Source organism: Eretmochelys imbricata, chromosome 4 (genome assembly GCF_965152235.1).
Source record: "Eretmochelys imbricata isolate rEreImb1 chromosome 4, rEreImb1.hap1, whole genome shotgun sequence".
In the NCBI taxonomy this organism is placed as follows: Eukaryota; Metazoa; Chordata; order Testudines; family Cheloniidae; genus Eretmochelys; species Eretmochelys imbricata.
In genome coordinates this window covers 130,062,207-130,083,744 of record NC_135575.1, presented here as the reverse complement: position 1 = coordinate 130,083,744, position 21,538 = coordinate 130,062,207, and the positions used below count along the sequence as shown (strand labels likewise).

The window sequence follows — 21,538 nt, the reverse complement described above, 5'->3', positions numbered from 1 at the left end:
ATCCCCCCAAACCAGATTATTACCATCTTCTATAACAAACAAGAAGATGGTGAGGATAACCCTGCTGGTGAGGCCCAGAAGGAAGAGCAACAGATCTTCATCACTAATTTAATTTTCCATATCACTTTGGAAGTTCAGCCTACGATTAACTCTGAGAGAACAACTGAAATGTAACTGAATCAGCTAAGGTGTTTTCATGGTGGCACTTTACAAAGAAGGAAAGGGAAAAAACTCTAAAGTAAGTTAGTACGGCAGCTTTCTAGCATTAGCTGCATGCAATGGTTTTATGCTTACTATTAGGTATTTACCTTTAGTTTGAGACAACAAAATCCCTCTTCACCCCAGAGTAAACTCTGAGCCAGTTTTACCTCCTGTAGTGTTTTCCCCGTGGACTTTGACCAGATAGATTAACCTTTAAATTCTTTATGTCCCAAACAACTTAGATACGGGTGAAGAGCTATTACCCATCCTTTAACCTGTAGGGTAAAAACAAAAGAATCTTTGAGAATACCTATGGACCACCTTTCTCAAGAGAAATTTTTACATCTGTAGAGTGACTCAGAGGAGAAGACGCTCATTTAACTAGGAAGTAGTAAAGGAACTGAGATGAGGGGACACAGAATTTACAGTGGATAACCTTGATAATGTGGTAGTATTGTCCAGTTGCTAAATGTTTCTGGAAGCATATTTCACTTCACTGTTCTTATCCCTTTGAAGCACCAGTTAATCTTACCCAGGATTAGCAGTTTTGGTTGTGATAACGGATATAATGTATTGTGAATACTAATCCTTTTTGGCCTCTCTCCACTAAGCTATTTCTCATTGCTAGAGTAGCAATCACTTTGGAATGGAAGGCTTCCACTGATATTCCATTCACTGAATGCACTTTCAAGTCCTGGAAGCTCATCATAATAAAAAATGATATCTTTTATGCAAATTATGAACAGGGCAACTCCTCATTCAACGTATCCAGCACTTGTGCCTAGAGCAGGAGCGGGCAAACTTTTTGGCCTGAGGACCACATCGGGTTTTGGAAATTGTATGGAGGGCCGGTTAGGGGAGGGGGCTGTAGCCCGGGCCCCACCCCCTGCTCCCTGACCGCCCCCAGAAGCCCCGCCCTGACTGCCCCACGCTGCCCCATCCAACCCCTCCTCTCATTCCTGACAGCCCGCCCCTCTCCCCCCCGGGACCCTTGCCCCATCCAACCACCCCTCCTCTCTGTCCCCCGACTGCCCCTTGCCGCCCCATCCAACCCCCCCACTCCTGATGGCCCCCCGGAACTCCTGCCCCATCCAACCACCCCTCCTCTCTGTCCCCCGACTGCCCCTTGCCGCCCCATCCAACCCCCCCTCACTCCTGATGGCCCCCCGGGACTCCTGCCCCATCCAACCACCCCTCCTCTCTGTCCCCTGACTGACCCCAGAACCCCTGCCCCTGACTGCTCCCCACCGCCCCATCCAATCCCCCCTCCTTCCTGACTGCCCCCCCACGACTCCTGCCCCCATTCAACCCCCCTGTTCCCTGCCCTCTGAGTGCCCCCCATCCACCCCCCCGCTCCCTGCCCCCTTACTGCGCTGCCTGGAGCACTGGTGGCTGGTGGCGTTACAGCTCCACCGCCCGGCTGGAGCCAGCCACGCCACCGCGCAGCACAGAGCACCGGGTCAAGCCGGGCTCTGCAGCTGCGCTGCCCCAGGAGCTCGCTGCCTTGCCACCCAGAGCATTGCACCGGCGGCGCAGTGAGCTGAGGCTGCAGAGGAGGGAAAACAGCCGAGGGCAAGCCTCCCGGGCCAGTAGCTCAGGAGGGTGCCGTGGGCCAAATGTGGCCCGCAGGGCGTAGTTTGCCCACCTTTGGCCTAGAGGCCAACCAGGACAGGGACCCATTCTGCTAGGTACTTTACAAACATAGAGAAAAGTACAGTCCTGGCCCTAATACAATCTAAAATATACGGAATATCCCAAACCTACAGAAGCCAGTAGACTTCACAAATTTCCCCCCTTAATAGCATAATCTCTTTTCTGATAACTTTAATATTACTTTTTATATTTGTTTTGACACATCTGTTCTCTGGGCAGCCTCCAGAGTTCTGTTATAAACAATGCTATGTGATGTGAATCTTTCACCACATACTGACATTTAACTTACTTAAAAAAGATTAAAAATGGAACTAAAGAATAAAAAGAACAACTTCTGAGTCAAAAGTTACCTGTAGGACAAGGTGGTTGGTGGCTTAGTTCTATCAGGATCGATCCTGTAGTCACTGCAGTCCATGGGAACGTTCTTATGGATATCAATGAATGCAGGATCAGACCCTGTCTTTCAGATCTAGGTACTTGGGTTCAAAGAAACAGGGCAACTAAGTAACATGTAACATTATTTTGGTGATTTTATCCTAATCTTTGGTAGGCATCTGCCCACATCATAAAATTACAACAGACTTGACATGACTGGCAGCTGTTGCTCAAAAGAAGTCCAGAAATATAAGGTGTATTTCTCATCAGACCTGAAGTGCATTTGGGAGAATTTTGTGGGTAAAACTTGTACAGATCTTGCTTGAACTATGTATACATAGTGTATCATTCCCTCCCTTTCACAAGCATTAAATCAACTGGAATATATTTAAATACATATTTTTAAATAAATAAAACATACAGCAGAGACTCCTGGATTTATAATTTGATGACATATTCATGGAATCTACTTTTGTAAATATATGTCCAAAGCCATGCTGAATATAGTTACATCCATGCAAGAGGTACACTACAGAACGATGACGTCAAGATTCCTTCAGCACTTCAAATTCACTCCTTCATAGTCTTACCCCCAAAGAAGTGGACGCTCCGCCACTAGAGCAAACTTAAATACAAAGGAAGCACTAGAAAACGTACTGTATTATTTGGTGAGTACTGACGCTACATGTTGTTCTAGAAAGAACATAAAGAAAGACAAAGCTCCTACCTCACGGAGTTTACATTCCTGCACTAAGATAGGAAGAAACTAGACAATGTGATCGCTTTTCCATCTCTAATTTCTAAGAGTTAGAGCTAAACAGAGGTTCCAGCCGAGTGCCACCTTTGCAGGAACACCAGCAAGATACTTCCAAGGGTGGAGGGAGGGAAGTAATTTACAGCAACCAAAAAAGGGGTGCATCTTACCTGACCCCGTATCCAGCTAGCTCCACTGGCCAGAGCATTGTGAGGAGAAGGGTGGAGCCATGTCCCTGACTGCTTCTCACTCTTTTCTGCATGCCCACCTGAGACTTGCTCACAGGGAGGAAGGGGGAGGAGGAAGAAAGGGGGAGCAGTGGTTTGCAATGCCAATCTCACGAGATGCAGTCAGTCACAGAGGAAGTTGCAAGACCTAACTTCTTTCACAGTCACATTAGCGCTAGTGAAAAATCTAGTTTGTAAAATGCTGTGACCAAGAAAAAGAAGGGGGAAAGGTTCTTCCAAGTTTCTTCTGTGACTTCTGTCTTTTAGCTCTAGCAAAGCCAGTTTCAAAGATCTTTATGGAAGGCTCAGAAAGGTCTCAGAAGAAAGGTCTAGTATGAAACAAACTAGTATTTTTATTCGGATGCTACTGGGTCCTAAATAGCCCATATTCCTTTCAAGTTATTTAAACGGAAACATTAAAACAGGTAACCTGGGGATTTTTTTCTCTATTGTTTTTCTGAATAAACAAGTGTAATGATATGAGGGGAGGGGGATATGGCTAGGCAGAAATGAACCACTTGGTTGTAGGGTAATACCACGAAACTAGTAAAAAAAATAAATATGGATATAAATAAAGAGTAATAATCATACACAGTGCAAACTTACAGTACTTTTATTGCAATCTGCCAAAATTCTAGACAGACATATCATGTGTTAACAAACTGGACTGAATAGCATGAAATTCAATTTACACTAATCAGCAAAACAGGAGGAGAGAATGAAATAAGTGGGACACGTGCATTTTATTTTATAATACAATAATGCTCCTAAGTCAGATCACCTGATTAGTTATTACATGTGTAAAGCTAAGTGGAATATCTATATTATCCTTCAAATGTATTCATTTTCTGATCATTCAATGAGTGACCTTTATGGACCTGTCACTCAAATTACTCACTTGAAAGTTGAAATGGAGTGGGCCAGTGTGAATTCTTATTCTAAGAAGCCTATGCAATTCTTCAGCCAGTGACTCTCATACATTAGAATGAGGCTAAATTTCACCATAAGGAAAATATGTTTAACTCCACTGAAGGCAACAGAGTTGCACCTGGCTGAATTTGTACCTAGACGTTCATAAGACCTACCTCTAAAACAATGCCAATTCAAACAAAATTCATGAATGGCTTTTTGTCCAGCTTAATCTTAACAATCTTTAGATATGAATAAACAAATATCACTGATGTATCACTTTCTGCAGACAAGTGACACCAAAAATGCCATTCCAGACAACTTAAAGTTAAGTGGAAGGAAGCAAACTGGGTATCACTCACTATTGGACATAATGTAAATAGTCTGACGATTTCAGGAAACAGTGATCATCGTTACATTTGCAAGAGGAATGAACTATTCCTTATTTTCTCCAGTTCCCTGATTGTCTGATGGTGAAATCTATTTGTTTTTCCTGAGAAGCAGACGCTGAAATGTTCCACAGTCAAGTCAGAAAAGACACTGCTACAGTAATCATCACAAAAAGCCTGTCACACAAGTTTGCTAATGGCCATAAATAAGATATTTTTGGGAACAGCCGTTTATTTTGCCAAGAACCTAGAAGCCTATTTGGTACAAAAAAACAATCGTGATCATGGTAACATATTGTCGCCTCAATGAAGTGTCTCTGCGTAGGATCCAGTAACTCTTCACTAGAAAGGAGAAGTTCTTTTTTTAAGCCAAAAATATAGGGACGGTTAACATCAGTAATAACAAATTAATTCATTAATAATAAATAATTTCATTAACTAGGTACTAATTTTCAGTGCAGTATCTCTGCATAACTAGGAAGCTCCATTTGCTTTCTGGGTTTAAACTAATTAAAGGGAAAAAACCCTACCCACACATCCTTCCAGTTAGTTATTCATATTAATTGTTTTATACTGTACACTAATTAATACAGTAATCAACACTCTGAAGAGTATTAACCTCTAATATTTTAGTCTTTTAAAACAAATATGATAATTTTCAAGAACAGAGGGAAAGGTAATTTTATATAGCACTGGAGAGTATGCATACATTAACAATGGGGAAATGATGAAGAATATAAAGGGCTTCCATTTTCACATTCAAAAAATAAACAAGTAACTACATAGACAGTAAAAGGAAAACACCTATAAAAGAATCATAGAATATCAGGGTTGGAAGGGACCTCAGGTCATCTAGTCCAACCCCCTGCTCAAAGCAGGACCAATCCCCAATTTTTGCCCCAGATCCCAAATGGCCCCCTCAAGGACTGAACTCACAACCCTGGGTTTAGCAGGCCAATGCTCAAACCACTGAGCTATCCCTCCCCCCAGAGCACCACAACAAACTTTTTCCGTGCCATTGGAGCACAGAAATGTATAGAAGTCAAGAAAAAGTAGCCTGGAAGTAACCTGCTTTTATTATAAAAAGATAGATAGATAGATCGATCATACACACACACACACGTGTGTGTGTGATCTATCTATCTATCTATATAATGCTCGTGATTCATACCTATTTTACAGTAACAGAAGAGGACTTGACTACAATGCAATTTAAGGCATGTGTGGTATATGACTAATGGCACTTTGCCATTAAAGTACTTTTAAAAGTTGCCATTTTCTAATACAAAGGAAAATATTATATTGAACAGCTAAACTAAAAAAGGACTGAAGATTAACATTGATTGGACTTATTCTTACTGAGAGTTTTTACTTGCTAGACATGCAAGAATAAAATTGTTATTCAGCGCTCACAAAAATACCACACCCTACATGTGTTATTCATTGAGATTTTAATTTTTCTACCTCACATACGGCCTTACTTTCCTCCCTTATTTATGTTGAGAAGTACCTTACTCTGCAAATACTCAATAGGGTAACTCACTACGTTGGTACTGTGACAGGGTCGGGCCAGATGGCTATAGGAGAGTAACAGAAGGCAGATATATTAGCCCCAGCCTAAGTAGGTCCCTTTTCCCTGGGTAAGGTAACAGGGAAGGTTCCAGAACAATCAGGAACCTTCTGGAGACAATTAAGACAGGCTGATTAGAACACCTGCAGCCAATCAAGAAGCTGCTAGAATCAATTAAGGCAGGCTAATCAGGGCACCTGGGTTTTAAAAAGGAGCTCACTTCAGTTTGTGGTGTGTGTGTGTGTGTGTGTGAGAAGCTGGGAGCAAGAGGCGCTAGGAGCTGAGAGTGAGAACGTGGACTGTTGGAGAACTGAGGTGTACAAGCATTATCAGACACCAGGAGGAAGGTCCTATGGTGAGGATAAAGAAGGTGTTGGGAGGAGGCCATAGGGAAGTAGCCCAGGGAGTTGTAGCTGTCGCACAGCTGTTCCAGGAGGCACTCTAGACAGCTGCATTCCACAGGGCCCTGGGGTGGAACCCGGAGTAGAGGGTGGGCCCGGGTTCCCCCCAAACCTCTCAACTCCTGGTCAGACACAGGAGTCGTTGACCTGGACTGTGAATTCAGAAAAACGGCCAAGGTGAGGGCTGCCGTGAAGCTCCAAGGTGAGCAAATCTGCCAATAAGCGCAAGACCCAGCAAGGTAGAGCAGGAACTTTGTCACAGTACTCTACTGAGTAAGTGTAGCAAAATTAGGCCTGCTGTGAGTTGTCTAGAAATTATTAAATGACAAAACTGTAGCATTTCAAAGCCACAGCTTTTCTCTGTTACCCAAAGTAAGGAAGAGAGAATGTTAAAAAATTATAGTTAAGATGTGGAATTACAAAATTATTTTATGTAGATGGATTAATAGGTTTTCAGTTTGTATGTTGGTGAAAAAGCACGACCACTTGGTGTGTTACAAGAAAAAAAATTGTAATCTAAAAGTTCATTAATAATTTAAAAGCACAGAACAGTGTACCTAAACTAACTGTGGTTATTTTAAATAATGTTAAATGGAAATGAATGACAAAGATCTAAGACAAAGCAAATTTCATGGTAATATTGACATTTATAAGCAATATAGACAGAAGATTCAAATGTTTGGTCTTTACAGCCCAGAGAAATAAATAAATAAAAACCACCAAGTAAAAGATCCATAAAACTTGTATTATAAATTAACACAAAATAAAGACAAAATATTAAAATTTGTCTCTTCTTGCCCTCTTAATTTCTTTTCTCAAGAAAACAGCATAATAACTGCTTTTTTCCTCTATTTAGTTCTTGAGAACATATTAAAAGACATTACATTGAAAACTGGAGGAAAATTACAGTCGCAGAAGTGGCAGCTGGGATTTCCCGACATTCACTACTAATGCATTTTGCATGTATTTGTATTTTATTTTTATGTCTGAATTTTGCATGAATATTAAATGTCAGAAAATTCCAAGTGCCGGCACTAATTCAAAGCAGGTTACTATAAACACACTCAAATGAACATATTGTGTGTGTAGACGCATTAAAATATATATACATACACACACACCCCTATTGCAGACAAGAATTCAAAGTTTATATAAAATGTATTCTTCGATCCATTTACTACTTTAATCCATGCACATCAATAGATAGAAGGCATTAATTACAGCACAGAGTCTGTACTACCCCAAAATGCATACTTCATGAAAGATCTGGGAGATTACAAATGGACTTTTTGACCCTGGTAATTTAGAACGTTGTAGAATTGTATTAGCCAATGACATTTTCTTGTTTTCCCCTTATCAGCAACAGGTCTAAAAATATTTTCATGAAAAGAGTTAGACGTTTTGGACAATGTGACAAAGACCTGATCCCAAGATGACAGGAGTCTTTCTATTAACCTCAGTGGGCTTTAGATCAGGCCCTAGATGACCAATCCATACTGTAGATTCACAACTTAGTGTGTTTGAAATGCACTGTAAGCCATTTTCCTTTCAATCTTTGACTGTAAGGACAGTCCATAACCAACTAATCAAACTCCACTGAGGGCTTTGAGGCACCTGAAAAATGACAATTTAATTTGGGAGGTGACTTCACCCCTACAGCTTGGTTCTGTCATTACGAATACTACTGTGAGGTGGTACACAGCACTCCCTATAAAATCAGCAATTTGCTATCTAGGGCCCTGATTTTGCAAAGACCTCCACACATACTCAATCGTATACATTCTGAGCAGTGCTACTAAAGTGAATCGGACTACTCACATGGGTAAAACTAAGCATAAGCGTAAGTCTTTGCAGAATCAGAGCCCAAAATTGTATCCATTTGTGCAGTATTATTCCAAGAGTTCAATGTGAAATGGAAAAAGGAACAACTTTGTTTCTGATTTCCTATTAAACATTAATATTTTTAAAGTGAATCTAATACTTGAGATAGATTTGATTTTCCAGCACTGTTATTTAGTGCAGAACGGGGACAGCACAGGCAGCAACGAATTAAGCCTCTACACGCTTCCTTGCCAAAATGTCTCCGCTGTGCTCTGAAAGGACCGCTTGTGCCAGGTAAGTGAGGTGTAAAGGTAGTTCAGCTTCTCAGCAATCTCTTCCCTGAGATTACAACAGTAGATTCCCTCGTTGACAAAGGCACCTATCTACTTGGCTTTTGACTGACAGCACTCGCCAATTCATATCACACTGTACTTCAAACACTCGATAGATGATTTTGTTTTTTCACTCAGTATCACTTTGGGCAGGATCTGAACCACTGACCTAGACATAAAAAGTTCCATAATATTTACATATAAATACCACATACTAAAGAAATAAAACGTCAACTGTGCAGTAACTGGGAAGGCAAACACCACAATTATACGTTCAGCAATAGTTCTAAAACAGCCTTGATAGTAGAATCTATTTGTATAACTGAAAGAAAGAATGTTGGCCAGCAAACGGACAATATTACACAGAAAAGGTATTGTGGAAGCTCTCACTTTCTACTGACCAACATCCAAATGAAGACAGAAAGAACTGCAGGTGCAATTGGAGTTTCTGGTATTCTCCAATTATTTGCACTACAATTTCAGCATTAGGTATACACTGAACATTTTATTTGGGACTTGAACCATTTGTTTATGGCACAGAGATCACCGGACGACCAAGTGTGCTGTATTAAAATGAATTAAATGGTCTCAAGCTATTACCGAAAAGACAATCTGGAAAATCTGACAATCTGAGTAGTAAACAACATTCAAAAGAGAGTCTTCTTGATTGCAGCTACCAGATACTGTGCCATGACACGGATCTGATAAAGGGTGTGACAAAAAAGCTCCTGATGTTTTTCTCTGTGTTCTGTCATGCGATCAATGAGGGGGAATTGTGTCCTGTTACAGATCCGATTCCTAAATTGGCCTTCATGTGTCCCTCTGCAGGAAGCAAAGCACAGGAGGAAGCCAGACGCAGGAGCTGTGTGGAATGGAGAAGATCCTAAAACTAAATCCTCTTCCCCCTATTAGACAGAAGCTATTTCTCCAGCCATTTTCCATTTGGTAAGTAAAGAGAGCTACTGTATCCGTAACAGTCATCTCAAAGTCTTGAAAGCTCATACAATGTGCAAACTCACACTACAAGAAATTATGTTCCCTCCTTTCCTCCCAGAGTTCAACTGTTAAGTAAAATTAGCATGTCTCCAGTCCAAATTTTTGCCTCTCAGCAGGCTTAAGAGTACTCACAACTAGCAAAACATGGTTGTAGTGCAGTCTGGTAACTTTTGGTTCCCTTGCATATTTGTCCTTGCAGCTTAATTGATGAGGTTCTACTTCTTGGTTTGAACATAAAGATCTTACCACCAAAATTTAAAGAGATGGCACTATAATGGTAGAAAGCACGTTTTCAGTTTGCCTTTGTGTGTGTATATATTATTTTGAACTGAATGTTCCGTCCTCTCTAGGGCATAACTATTTGGTCAGACCACAGCCTCACTTTTTGCAAACTGTATTTATTTTATATTAATTTAGATTTAAAAACAGTCATATGCAGGCTCTGAGCACAAAAAACAAATTGCAATTCGTCATCCCCTCTACTAAGCAGCAGTTCTAAATACAATCATCCTCAATTCGTTTGCCAACACTACCATTTCTCCCATCTTTCATCAATGGCAGGCCAAAAGAAAACAAAAAGAAGAGCCATGAAGCATTCCATCTTATTATCCGCCTTCAAATCCCTCCTCAAAACTATCTTTAGCCACAATACCTACAAAAAACTTGACAACGGTTAGGCTGCTGGTGTACTGTCACCAATATTGTCTCAATTTTCCTTGTACTCCTCCATCTGCCTGTATCCATCTCTGTCTTTTGGCTCATCATAGATTGTAAGCTCATTCGGGCAGGGACTGTCCTTTTGTTCAGTGTTTGTACAGCTCCTAGCACAATGCTGTCTGGTCCATGACTAGGGCTCCTAGGGGATATGGTAACACAAATAAATAAATAATTCCCTGAAAGTCAGCAAATGTGGCTATTTCAGACGTGGTGTGAGAGATATTCCAGAACCCCAGAGCTCACACAGAGAATACCCTGACAGCTTTGTACTGTACCCAGGGGAATCTAACACCACCACCACTGATGTCAATTGTGACAGCATATCACAGCATGACAGCATATCATGTTTCAGTTAGACTGGGCAGGTCATGTGTTGAGGGTGGATGACACCATGCCAAAGCAGTTGCTATATGGTGAACTGAAAGTGAGCAACCATATCTGAGGCAGCCAAAAGAAGTGCTTCAGGGCCACCCTGAAGCACAACCTGAAGCATGCAACATTGATGATGACAACTGGGAGTCATCAGGAACAAACAGATCATGCTGGTGAGAAACAGTCAACAATGGGGTTACTCAGCTCGAGATTAATCACCATATGGATCCTGAGGCACAGAGGCAGAGTTGTAAACAGTGGCAGATTCAGTGGGCACGGGCTGTAATCCCTTCCTCGATATCAAGCTACATATGGGCTCAATGCAGAAAGGACTGTCACTCATGCCTCGGCCTACTTAGACACAATTATATTCACAAGACATAATACTGTCGTCAATTTTATCTTCAGTCACAAAGGACAACAATAACCAAATCACGAAGAGGCAGTCTCAGGTAGCCCAAACCCAAGAAACTGAAGGCCTGATTTTGGTTGAGGGGAGAGAGGGGCGCATAAGTTATTCAGTAAAAAAAAGTCGGGAAGTAATTACCTTAGGTCTTGTCTACACAAGAAAGATGCACCAGTTAAACAAAATATGTTAATTTTATTTTACTTACTTACTTATTTGCAACCTCCTGTATGGGTATGCTTACTCTGGTTTCAGAGCGGTTGATTTTGGTTTAGCTTAGACTGATTCCTAATCAATTTAAGGTAAACTGATTTAAGTCTGGTTTAAACTGAAATAAGAGAGTCAAAACAGGGGTTTGCACTGGATTAACTAAATCAGTTTGAAATCATACCTTTAGTTAAATAGGTGCAACCTTCTCATGCACACAAGGCCTTAGACCTGGGCTGAGCTGCCACAACACTGAATAGAGCTACTCATTTACTGATCACAGAAGAATAATCAAGACTTAATATTGGATTTGAAAATACTTTCCAAATGTACATTTGAGAAGAAATCAATTACGCTAACTTTAAAGTCTTATTTCTGGATAAAAAATTAATCCCAAAAGAACCAAAGTATACTTAAGCTATACTAGCAGAGGTAGTGGTACAGATTTTGCTAATACTGTACAAAAACTTTACATTATCCACGATACAGACAAAAGCTTTCTTTTATGTGCTTCTTTCTTCCTTCTTTCCATTTAGTGAACACAAAAGAATATTGTCCCCCTTCCAACAAACAAAACACCACTTTTCCTAACAGAGCCATACAGCTCAGAGTGTTCAGAAACAGACAGATTAAGAGGCTTAAAGCAGGCCAAGAGAGACGACACTCACGACGTTATTAAACCAAAAGTGAAGCTGTATGATGTTCACGGTATTTTAGGCACTAATCCTTTCCAGCTGCCCATTTACAATGCACTGTAATATTTATATTATTTGTTCAGGTCTTTAAGACACCCAGACCAGTGGTTTAGGTGTCTCTATATCATTCCAAATTCTATATCTGAATGAGGTAGCCAGTGCCTCAGTAGTGGGCCAAATTCATCCCTGGTGTAATTTCAACAAAATCAGTGTGTCACACCTGGGATAACTTAGCATGTCTGATCCTGTGCAGTGCTGAATGTCCTCAATTCTCAGTGACTTCACTGGGAGTGGAAGGCACTCAGCTTCTCACAGGATCAGGTTTAAAGTCTGCTAGGAAAGGTGAAGACGTGACTGCTCTTCACTGTCTCACCAAGGCCAATACCCAGGCTTATCAAGCAGCTCTGTCAACTGAATGGACATAGCAAGCAGCTAGGGTGCACATCTTGGACGGCTGCAAGATGATCATATGATGGGTGTGTGTGTGTGTGAGACACACTGATGTAGAAGAAGAAAAGATAATATTTATTGAAAGGAACTCCACCTGGATATAAGGGGCTCAAACATGCACCCCTTGAACAAAGAGATGGTGAGAGAGAGTCTGGTCAGAGGACTAACAAGGATAAACAACATGCACTACCAACAGTGAACAGCAGCCTATTACAAAAGTTTCAAAAATTTTCAATACTGTGGGAAACTAAAACTCCCCTGCAGTACCCTCGTCATAGCTAATTTGTGATTTCCTGTACTCACAGTACTAAATGCACAATAGAGCCTCTATTGTGAGCCTCCTCCCGCAAGCATTCAAAAAAGCAACACATTCTTTTTATCTAGACAGTGGAGTCTCATATACATTATGCTCTACCCAGCTAAAAGGTTATTTTCTTAGCTGTTGCTTTTGCACATAATAAAATCTGCCATCTAGTTGCATCACTTCAAAGACCCCACAGGACAAGCAGCAATGGTGTTTTAGGAGCCAAACTGCTGACTACGAAGCTCAGCAAGGGGAGGCTTAAGAAGCTACATAAATATTGGGAGAAGAACAGGAGAGGATTCTAATTGGAGAACTGTCCCAAAATTTAACACACTGAGATGAACTTCAAAACAGTAATGCCGCTGAGGGGGGTGAAGAATCAATGAGAGCCCCCTGATGGAACCAATGAACAAAAGTTACAGTAATATTAATTATGCATGTGCACAGAGGGGAGAATATGTCCTTTAGCATACAAGTTACCTAAAATATTAGAATCCTAGGCTTTGGGCCACCAGTTTTTGTAAAAACATTTTGAATACGAAATATTTTTTTTAAAGATATTAGATTACAGAATAATACTTTATGTTTCTGAAGAATCCCAAAAGTACATTACAAACAAACATACAAAATTGCTTCAAACACCACTAAAACATAGCTCGAGGAGTGGAACAGAGATCACTATAAAACAGTTTAGGACAGACAGTGAAGACTACCTTAAGGAGTAATTTTAGATTGGCAGAATATAATTGCCGGAGTTAGAATTTAGCCAGGGCTAACATGCCAAACAAAAAATGCCATGGGATCTTTGGCCAAAATCTTAATTTTATGTCTCATCAAGAAGGCATTTTGGTAAGAGGGAGAATGATGCAGCTAGCATATTCCAACCAGCACAGGAATGCACACATGCAACATCAGACTGCTGTCAACCAGTGAAATAATTTCTTTCAATCCTGCTCATTTTAGGAACAGGAAAAATCAACACGAGAACAGCTGTGATACACGTTAATGCTATTCAGCAAAGTACAAAAAGCACATGAAGATGTTTAGTAGACTACAAATGTGAAAATGCTCATTATCTGGGTGAAAATGAACAGTTTAACACATCTGGTACAACACATTAAAAAGAAAAAAAAAACATTTAAAGATCAGTTTAAGGGTTTGGTGACTGGCTTGTAGTTATCTCTACAAGCAGTTTTGTCCTGCATGACTCTGCAAAGATTAACGCTACGTACTGAACAAGGCCACACATCTAATGAAACATGACTCATTTGGTAACTCTGATGAAGTACTGTACACTACAGTTTCAGGTGGGAGACATTTTCTTTTTTCATTTTGAGATTGTTGCCCTGTGAACGTGTGAAGACACAAAGGTATTTTTATACCTCTCATATTACAAATATCGGGCCAATTCTGAAAGTTCATATTCAGGCAAAACTCCAATGGAAGCCAACAGGAATTTTGCTTGGGAACAGTGTGATTTCAAACAAAGTAAGGACATTTGGATTTGGACCAATAGCAACGCTGTCACTGGCTGCCGCCCCCAGCTGCACCCTGTGACTCTAATAGGAGTCACAGAAAGTGCAGTGCAAGGAAATGCTGCCTCAGGCAGCATTCACTTTCGGCAAATTCTCCTGTAGATCAGCCACAATCTGGCTGGAGAGCATACTTGAACATACTTTTTAGTGTAGCTCCTTCCTGGTTCATTTGCTCAAACTCTGGCTCACTCATAGGCCACAAAGACATTTTGCAAGAGTGAGGAAAAGTGGCTACATATAGCAGGGGATGGAAACTTCCTGCACAGCTGCTTCTCTCCTGGGCCTGGCCCCACCTGGCTTATTTTTTTACATTATCTTCCCTGCACCCCAGACAGTGTGTGCGGTGGTTACCAGATAGGCCACTGCTTGTTTGTTAAATGAACGAGGAGTACATGTGGCACCTTAGAGACTAACAAATTTATTTGGGCATAAACTTTCGTGGGCTAAAACCCACTTCATCAGCTGCATGCAGTGTAAAATACAGTAGGAAGATATATATTGTGCACAGCCTCTACATAAATGTGCAACGTGGGGAAGAGATTGCAAGCACCCTTTCTCCTTTGTGCCTGCTTCATATGGCTAGGCAGACTAGTGCTTACACTTAGGGAGCCCATGCAGTATTTGCATAACTGTTGATACGAACCTCTTCTAAAGGGGGGCCATGCCTGAGCTGGCCTAATGCAGAGGGTAATGGAAGGTGCACCTCTCTTTAAGTCAAGGGCAGAACAGTGACCATGCTCATATGGCAGTGTCCTAAATTAGGCTCAATGCCTCCACGAGCTCCTTCCAGAGTGGTGTACAACCATGCACCACCCCCCACAGGGCCAGATACAAATGCTACAGTTTGCCCAGAATCTTTAAATAAATATTGGGGCTCTTTAGGAAGCCTGTTACTGTACCATCCCACAATAACAAAACCTGTATTGTGAACAGGAACTGCGAATCCTGACTCAGTAAAGCAAGGAATTTTATTTCGTGCATTTCATATTTTCACATCAGAACCAACACATACAAGATATGAACAAATACTAATAAGTGACTAGTCTCAGAATGAATTCTGCGAGAGGCGCAGGGACAGAAAGCATGAACAACCTTCATTCCACACTTATGTAACTTTGCCAAGGGGGAATATAACAAATTTATTTGGGTACTGACAAGGGACACCCAGCCATTGACCTGTGCATATAGCTATTTTAAAAGAATACAATCCATTCCATAAAATATCTAACACCAAATACAATTACAGAACCACATGACTTAACTTATACTTAAACACTAAAAAAAACCAATCCCCATACCTCATGTATTACAGAAATAAAAGCTTCCTTTGAAAAAATTCAAGTTTAAAACCATTGTAAAGGTCAGTGCTCTCAGCCAATGTTAATCTCAGTCTAAATATTTTTGGTAAAAGAATAAGTACTGAATATTTAATTTGTTTTCTTTAGCTTTCCTCTATGTCTCATAGTCCTGGCAATCTTGCTTTTTACAAACTTCTGACCTTGATGCCTCACATCATAGTCACCATCTTCCTAGCTAAGGATGACTGGACTTAAGACTCCAAAGTCTACAGAGGAGAGGAGCCACAAGGGAACAAAGTAGATATTTCCATCTCCTTCTGAAGAGGCCTGATTGAGTACCCTTTATTTTATACTTGCTCAAAGCAACAAAATTTTCCTTGTTAAGTATCAGTAATGCACATCAAAATATGGGAAGTGTTATATACAAAATTAGAAAAACCCAATTATATCTATTAGCCACTACCTGGATAATTGCCAATTGGAATTAGACAGGAAACATGATGGCTACAGGTAAGATACGAAAAATGTTTTTTAAAGGAAACAAACGAGTTTATAGTTTTCGTCATAAATTATTGCTCTATTACAGCAAACAAATTTATGTTTCACACATCAAAAATAGTTAAACTTTTCATTTTACATAAATTCTTGGGAAACTGTGGTAGGTTTCTTATAAAAAGAGATTTATATAGATTTTCACTTCTTTACCTTGCTAGTTATCGTATTTCTTTACTAGAACAGTCACCTTTTTTGTAGATGCTACTTATTGTGGCAAAAACTTCATCACACCTAGGAAAAGGTCTTGATTCACATCCCTTTTTGGTCCAGTGGCACAAAGAGAGCTGAATCTGCCCCTCCAGAATACTCCATTTGCAGAGGCTAATTTAACACCTCTACGCAAATTCCCACCCTGACCAGGATGTATAGGGCAGGTTGGGGCAGGAGGGAGTATGGCCAAAGCACAGTTCACTCCAGCTATTCTCCGACAGTGTAATAGCTCATAGAGGACAGTCAGAAGGCAGTGCAAATTATTGGAGCCCTGAGGCTGTTTTAAATTGTGCTGGGGATTGGACAGGCCCCTGGCCAGGACCCGAATTAGGGAGGCTCGAAAGTGGTTTAACCAAATTAAGTGAAGTAAAGCAGTACCAAATATTCTGGCCTCCAAACTTTACAAACCCCTAAGCAAACTGTTAAACCTAGGGGCTCAGAACAAGCTCCAGCCCCCAACCTGCTCACAGTTTGAGATTTCCTTAGCTTTGCTTTCCATCAGATGCTGTCATCACAATGTTGTACATCACTTAAAGCCAGGAGAAACTCAAATGGTCATGGACTCCTAATCCACTCCCGTACATTAGTCACTCAAGAAGGTGGGATGAGAATATTTTGGAATGAAAAAAAATGTAGTTGAAAATATTACTGTTAGAACTTAAAAAAAAAAAAAACCAAAAAAAAACGCAACCCACAAACAATCTATAGAGTCCTAATGTTACTTTAAATTGCGAATTATGTTAGTAGGAGACAGTTTATATTTTTTATGTTTTGGCAATCTGAAAACGGCTTGTTTTATAATATGTAAAGAATTTCCGCTACACGTTTCTAGTGGGATTACACACAGAAATCAGCTTAAATTGCCATCTTCGTTTTTGAGTTGGTAAGAGAGGAGGATAATGAAAGTAACCATGAGTTTTTTCCTACCCCTCAGTAATGTATGCTCCAGACATCCTCATCTCTACAGTATGAATTTAGTTAATAGACTGGGCGCATGAGTGTATGGTAGGGAGATAAGGAGAAAGAGGTCTGTCCTATAATTTTTATCCTAACCTTACATTTTAGGCCATTTTTTATTCAATGTCACTCCATCCCAACTTTCTCATTAAATAAATAATTACAGGGGCCAGGTCGTTAGGCAGCCTTAGATGAAAACGCAGTGTTGCTATGGGATTTGAAAGCCTGACACACGCTGTAGCCCAGAGACTAAGAGTATCACCTCATCAATGTTCCCAGCTGGCCCAAGAAGCAAGAGCCCCTAATATTACTCTTGAATCTGGGTCTCTAGTTGTCATCCACCCAGAGTTCCTTACAGAAACACAGCTATTACAAACTAATAGTGGGTAAGAAAGACAAAATGGAAACTAGCAACTGTAGCCCAAAATATTCAGATGACTTTGAATGAACAGGGAATAGTGGTATTTTATAGAAGTAAATTAGAAGAAAGACAGACCAATTCTTGTGTGTCTTTTCTTAAATACAACTGAAGTCAATGTCTTACCATATGCTCACTGGTCATTCAAAATATCTAATTAACAACCTAATAATATTTCATTCCCTTAACAGCCATATAAACACACATTTTAGGAAAACACTGAAGTTTTCCCAAAGGGTACAATCCTGGCTAATTATCTAATTGCTGTAGATGTTCTTAGTTGACAGAGATGGATTGAAACCATGCTTAAGAATGTTGGAATGCATGATACAGTATCCATACGATAACACATTATGGTGGCAGCCTAATTCTAATCTCTTTAATGAGATTTTTGAGCTAAATACTGTGACTGCTGCGTTCACATTATAAATAAAACGATAACTCTAAGAAATACAGATTAGTATATTAAAGCATTCAGGCATTCTGAATAGGGAGTTGCGACAATTACTCTTTGATGGTGCAAAGACCAAAGTTTTAAAAAAAAAGGGTAAAAATCAAACCAACTGACATATGTAAGGACATTTTTGAATTTAATTTGTCACATTATTAACAACTCAGATATCATAGCCCATATGGCACGTCACACTCCCTATAAGAAACACATTTGCATGCACACTGAATGTTTGCATGCTGCAGTTTTCCCAATCTACATACCACAAGATTGAATTTAAAAATCCACAAAACGAAGTTTATTTCAAAATAATAGCTTCAGTACCTGAATTATATATTTAGTACTGTAGTTAACTGCAAAGAGGTAGCTCCTGTCTGGATGGCTAAAGTAACAAATTATATAATATTTAGATTATATTTTAAAACATCAAAAATACACTGGTGTAATTTTGTTGCCATAAGGAGGTCAATATAAAACAATAATATTACAAATAGCAAAATTAGGAGTTGGTGTTACTAATTTTACACAGATACTATGAGGAGGTTCATGATATGGCACAAATATGCCACTAAACTAGACCAAAAACACAGAACAAGCAGGTATATTGTGAAAACATTCTCTCTACCCGTGTAACTTTCTCAATATTAAGCTTATTTTACTCTACTTTTATTATTTACTAGGTAAGCGAAGGTATTCAGCAGATGCATTTAATGAGCTGATCCTTCCATCTAAAGCAGCAATGATTTATATATGTCTGATATTTATTAGTGTTTTCTGGTTCCTTTTCTGCAGGAATATAATAATGAGATTGAAGTATTAAAATACATGGACCTGACTGCTTGCAAAGGGACTAGAATGCTAAATAAACATACTTACATTTTCTGAGATCCAGGGAAAGGAATCTCTGTGATGCATTAGAATCACACACATACATCCCAAATACTGTAATTCGTTTTAATTCACTGAAAAAAAAGTACACATTCACTACAGTCCTATTAAGCCCCATTAATTTAAATGAGGCTAAATGGGTGATTGCCTCACGGCTGTTACACCAAGGACTAAAAGCAAACATTCTTCTTAATAAGGGCAAGAGTTGTTAAAATATACACTGAAATTCAATTATTTAATTTAAGCCACAACAGGTGAAATTTTTTAAAGTACGGCTGGTAATGTCGATGGCTACATACAGTCTACTTCACTATCAAGAGTGCAAAGGCAGCCATCTGATTTTAAAAATATTTTTAAAAAACCCAAAGACACATAATAGACAAATCTACACAGCAAATGAAGTTATTATTTTGGCTCTATAGCTTTCTCTTTGGGAATCACTCGCTATTCGATTCTATATTTTGTTGTTGCTGACTGAAGCAGCATATAACAGTTTTCAGATTAACAGAAACATTTTAAGCTGGCAGTTGAGCCAAATACTGTAACATCACCCCATGCGTATGAGCTGTCTTTACCCTCAACAGCAGCAGCAGCAATCCATAAATGCCTTTGCTAGCATTTTTTTAAAAAATAGGAACTCAAATTTGTGGAGGAAAGCCTTACCTCACAAATAAATAGCCTATCCCCACACATAGCAAAGTCATTTCAACATTCAGGCCTTAAACAGTTTTTTTTTTTTTTTTTTTTTTTAAACAGTAATAAAATGATTTTAACTTCCTGTTTACTGAAAAATTAGCACAGCTTTTTCTACATGGCATTTTACCTGCCTTTTACTGCAGCTAAAAGCCAAGACACTGTTTAATCCCTGAGCGGGTGTATGGGGAGAAAAAGAATTAAAATCATGGATATAAATTTAAGGCTATTTTAGTGCAGTCTTTTTTTTTCTTTTTTTCTTTTAAAGGGTGAAATGAATCAACAGCCAAGTTCGAGTCCCTGAACTAGGCTTCACCCGAGCTTGCTGTTTCCATTTTTTTTTTTATTATTATTTTTATTTAAATCTCTCTATTCCAGCAGTTACTAGGCAAAGTTGCTCGACAGACAATGTCTGGCCACCCGCACCTCTCATTACAAATAACCTTATAGTCTCTAACAAGTCTAGATTAAAAAAAAAAAAAAAAAAAACCAACAAACCCAAACCACTCTCACACACACAAAGCGAGCAGGCAGCGAAGGGAGGGGAGGGGGAGGGGAGGGGAAGAAGCAGAGCGAGCCTTTATGTCCACACAGGCATCGATGTCTCTTTAAAGCAAGCTCACAGAGGAAATCGGAACAAAATAGACAGTGAAATCGTTACCTAGTGGCAAGCCCTTGTTTAGTAAATGAGAACTTCCCATTGAGATAGCTGTCCAGTCTCTCTACAAAGAGAACTTCAGTCCAGTATCACCACACACAAATATCCTAAGCATATGGCGGCTACTTCTAGTTCCCCCCGAAGTAACACACAGACACACACACAGACACAGACACACACACACACAGCCCCAGCGCTGCTGTCTCTGAAAGTGGGAGAGGCGCTGCAGGCGGAGCTTAGGTCAGACGAAGCTAATCTCTTGTTTCCAAGCTGGGAAGTGCAATCAAAAGGAAACGGACGGGAGGCAGAAAGCAAAAATAGCTCAGGGCTGCGGCCCCTCTGTCAATTTTCAAAACAAAAGCAATTGGGGAAACACGTTTTTCACAGTTGCTTATTAGCAACAGAAAGGGGGGGGGACACACACGCATTGAGAACCTGGAATTACTTTTATAGCGCAGTAAAACGGAGTTATTTAGATATATTTTAGCAGCTGAGCTGTTTGAAAAGTTTCACAGTGTAACTATATGATGTGTTTTCTCTTTAGACCAGGGGTTCTCAAACTGGGGGTCGGGACCCCGCAGGAGGTCGCAAGGTTATTACATGGGGGGGTCGCGAGCTGTCAGCCTCCACCCCAAACCCTGCTTTGCCTCCTGCATTTATAATGGTGTTAAATATAAAGTGTTTTTTAATTTACAAAGGGGGTCACACTCAGATGCTTCCTATGTGAAAGGGCTCACCAGTACAAAAGTTTGAGAACCACTGCTTTAGACCCACAGAACAAATTCTGATTAATGCCTTTTTATATTCTTGTATTTTATTATGCAATTTGGTTGACGATTTCCTCCCTCCCCTATACATGAAGGACAATTTTTAAAATAAATAATTTCTTATTTTCTAAGGGCCCCACACTAATGGCAAATAAGAAAAAATGTATCTTAGTTTATAGACCCCTTTCAGTGGCTCACACTGTAAATAATTGGGCCCGATTCTGCTTTCAATTACCTTGGGGGACGTCGACTGACTGAAATGGGAATCCACCAGTCTAAGTGAGGGCAGAATTAGAACAAAAGGTATCTTATGAGCCAAATCCTGCCAT

The 21,538-nt window shown here is 40.0% G+C and overlaps 1 protein-coding gene across 13 annotated transcripts in view; it reads right to left on the bottom strand.

The window, feature by feature from the left end:
* The window catches only part of CTBP1 (C-terminal binding protein 1), an 87,654-nt gene extending 67,005 nt beyond the window's left edge, over positions 1-20,649 (bottom strand). For 2 of the 13 annotated variants that reach the window (XM_077815972.1, XM_077815967.1), the window contains exons 1-2: positions 20,446-20,495; positions 19,080-19,165 (exon numbers count right to left, since the gene is read on the bottom strand). Coding sequence is in view for 5 of the 13 variants with exons in the window: in XM_077815963.1 (XP_077672089.1) it covers positions 19,080-19,165; positions 19,755-19,795 (127 nt within the window). In the remaining 8 variants the exon portion in view is untranslated. The other 11 variants (XM_077815963.1, XM_077815964.1, XM_077815971.1 and 8 more) reach the window with 9 other exon arrangements.
* Positions 20,650-21,538: the final 889 nt, after the last annotated feature.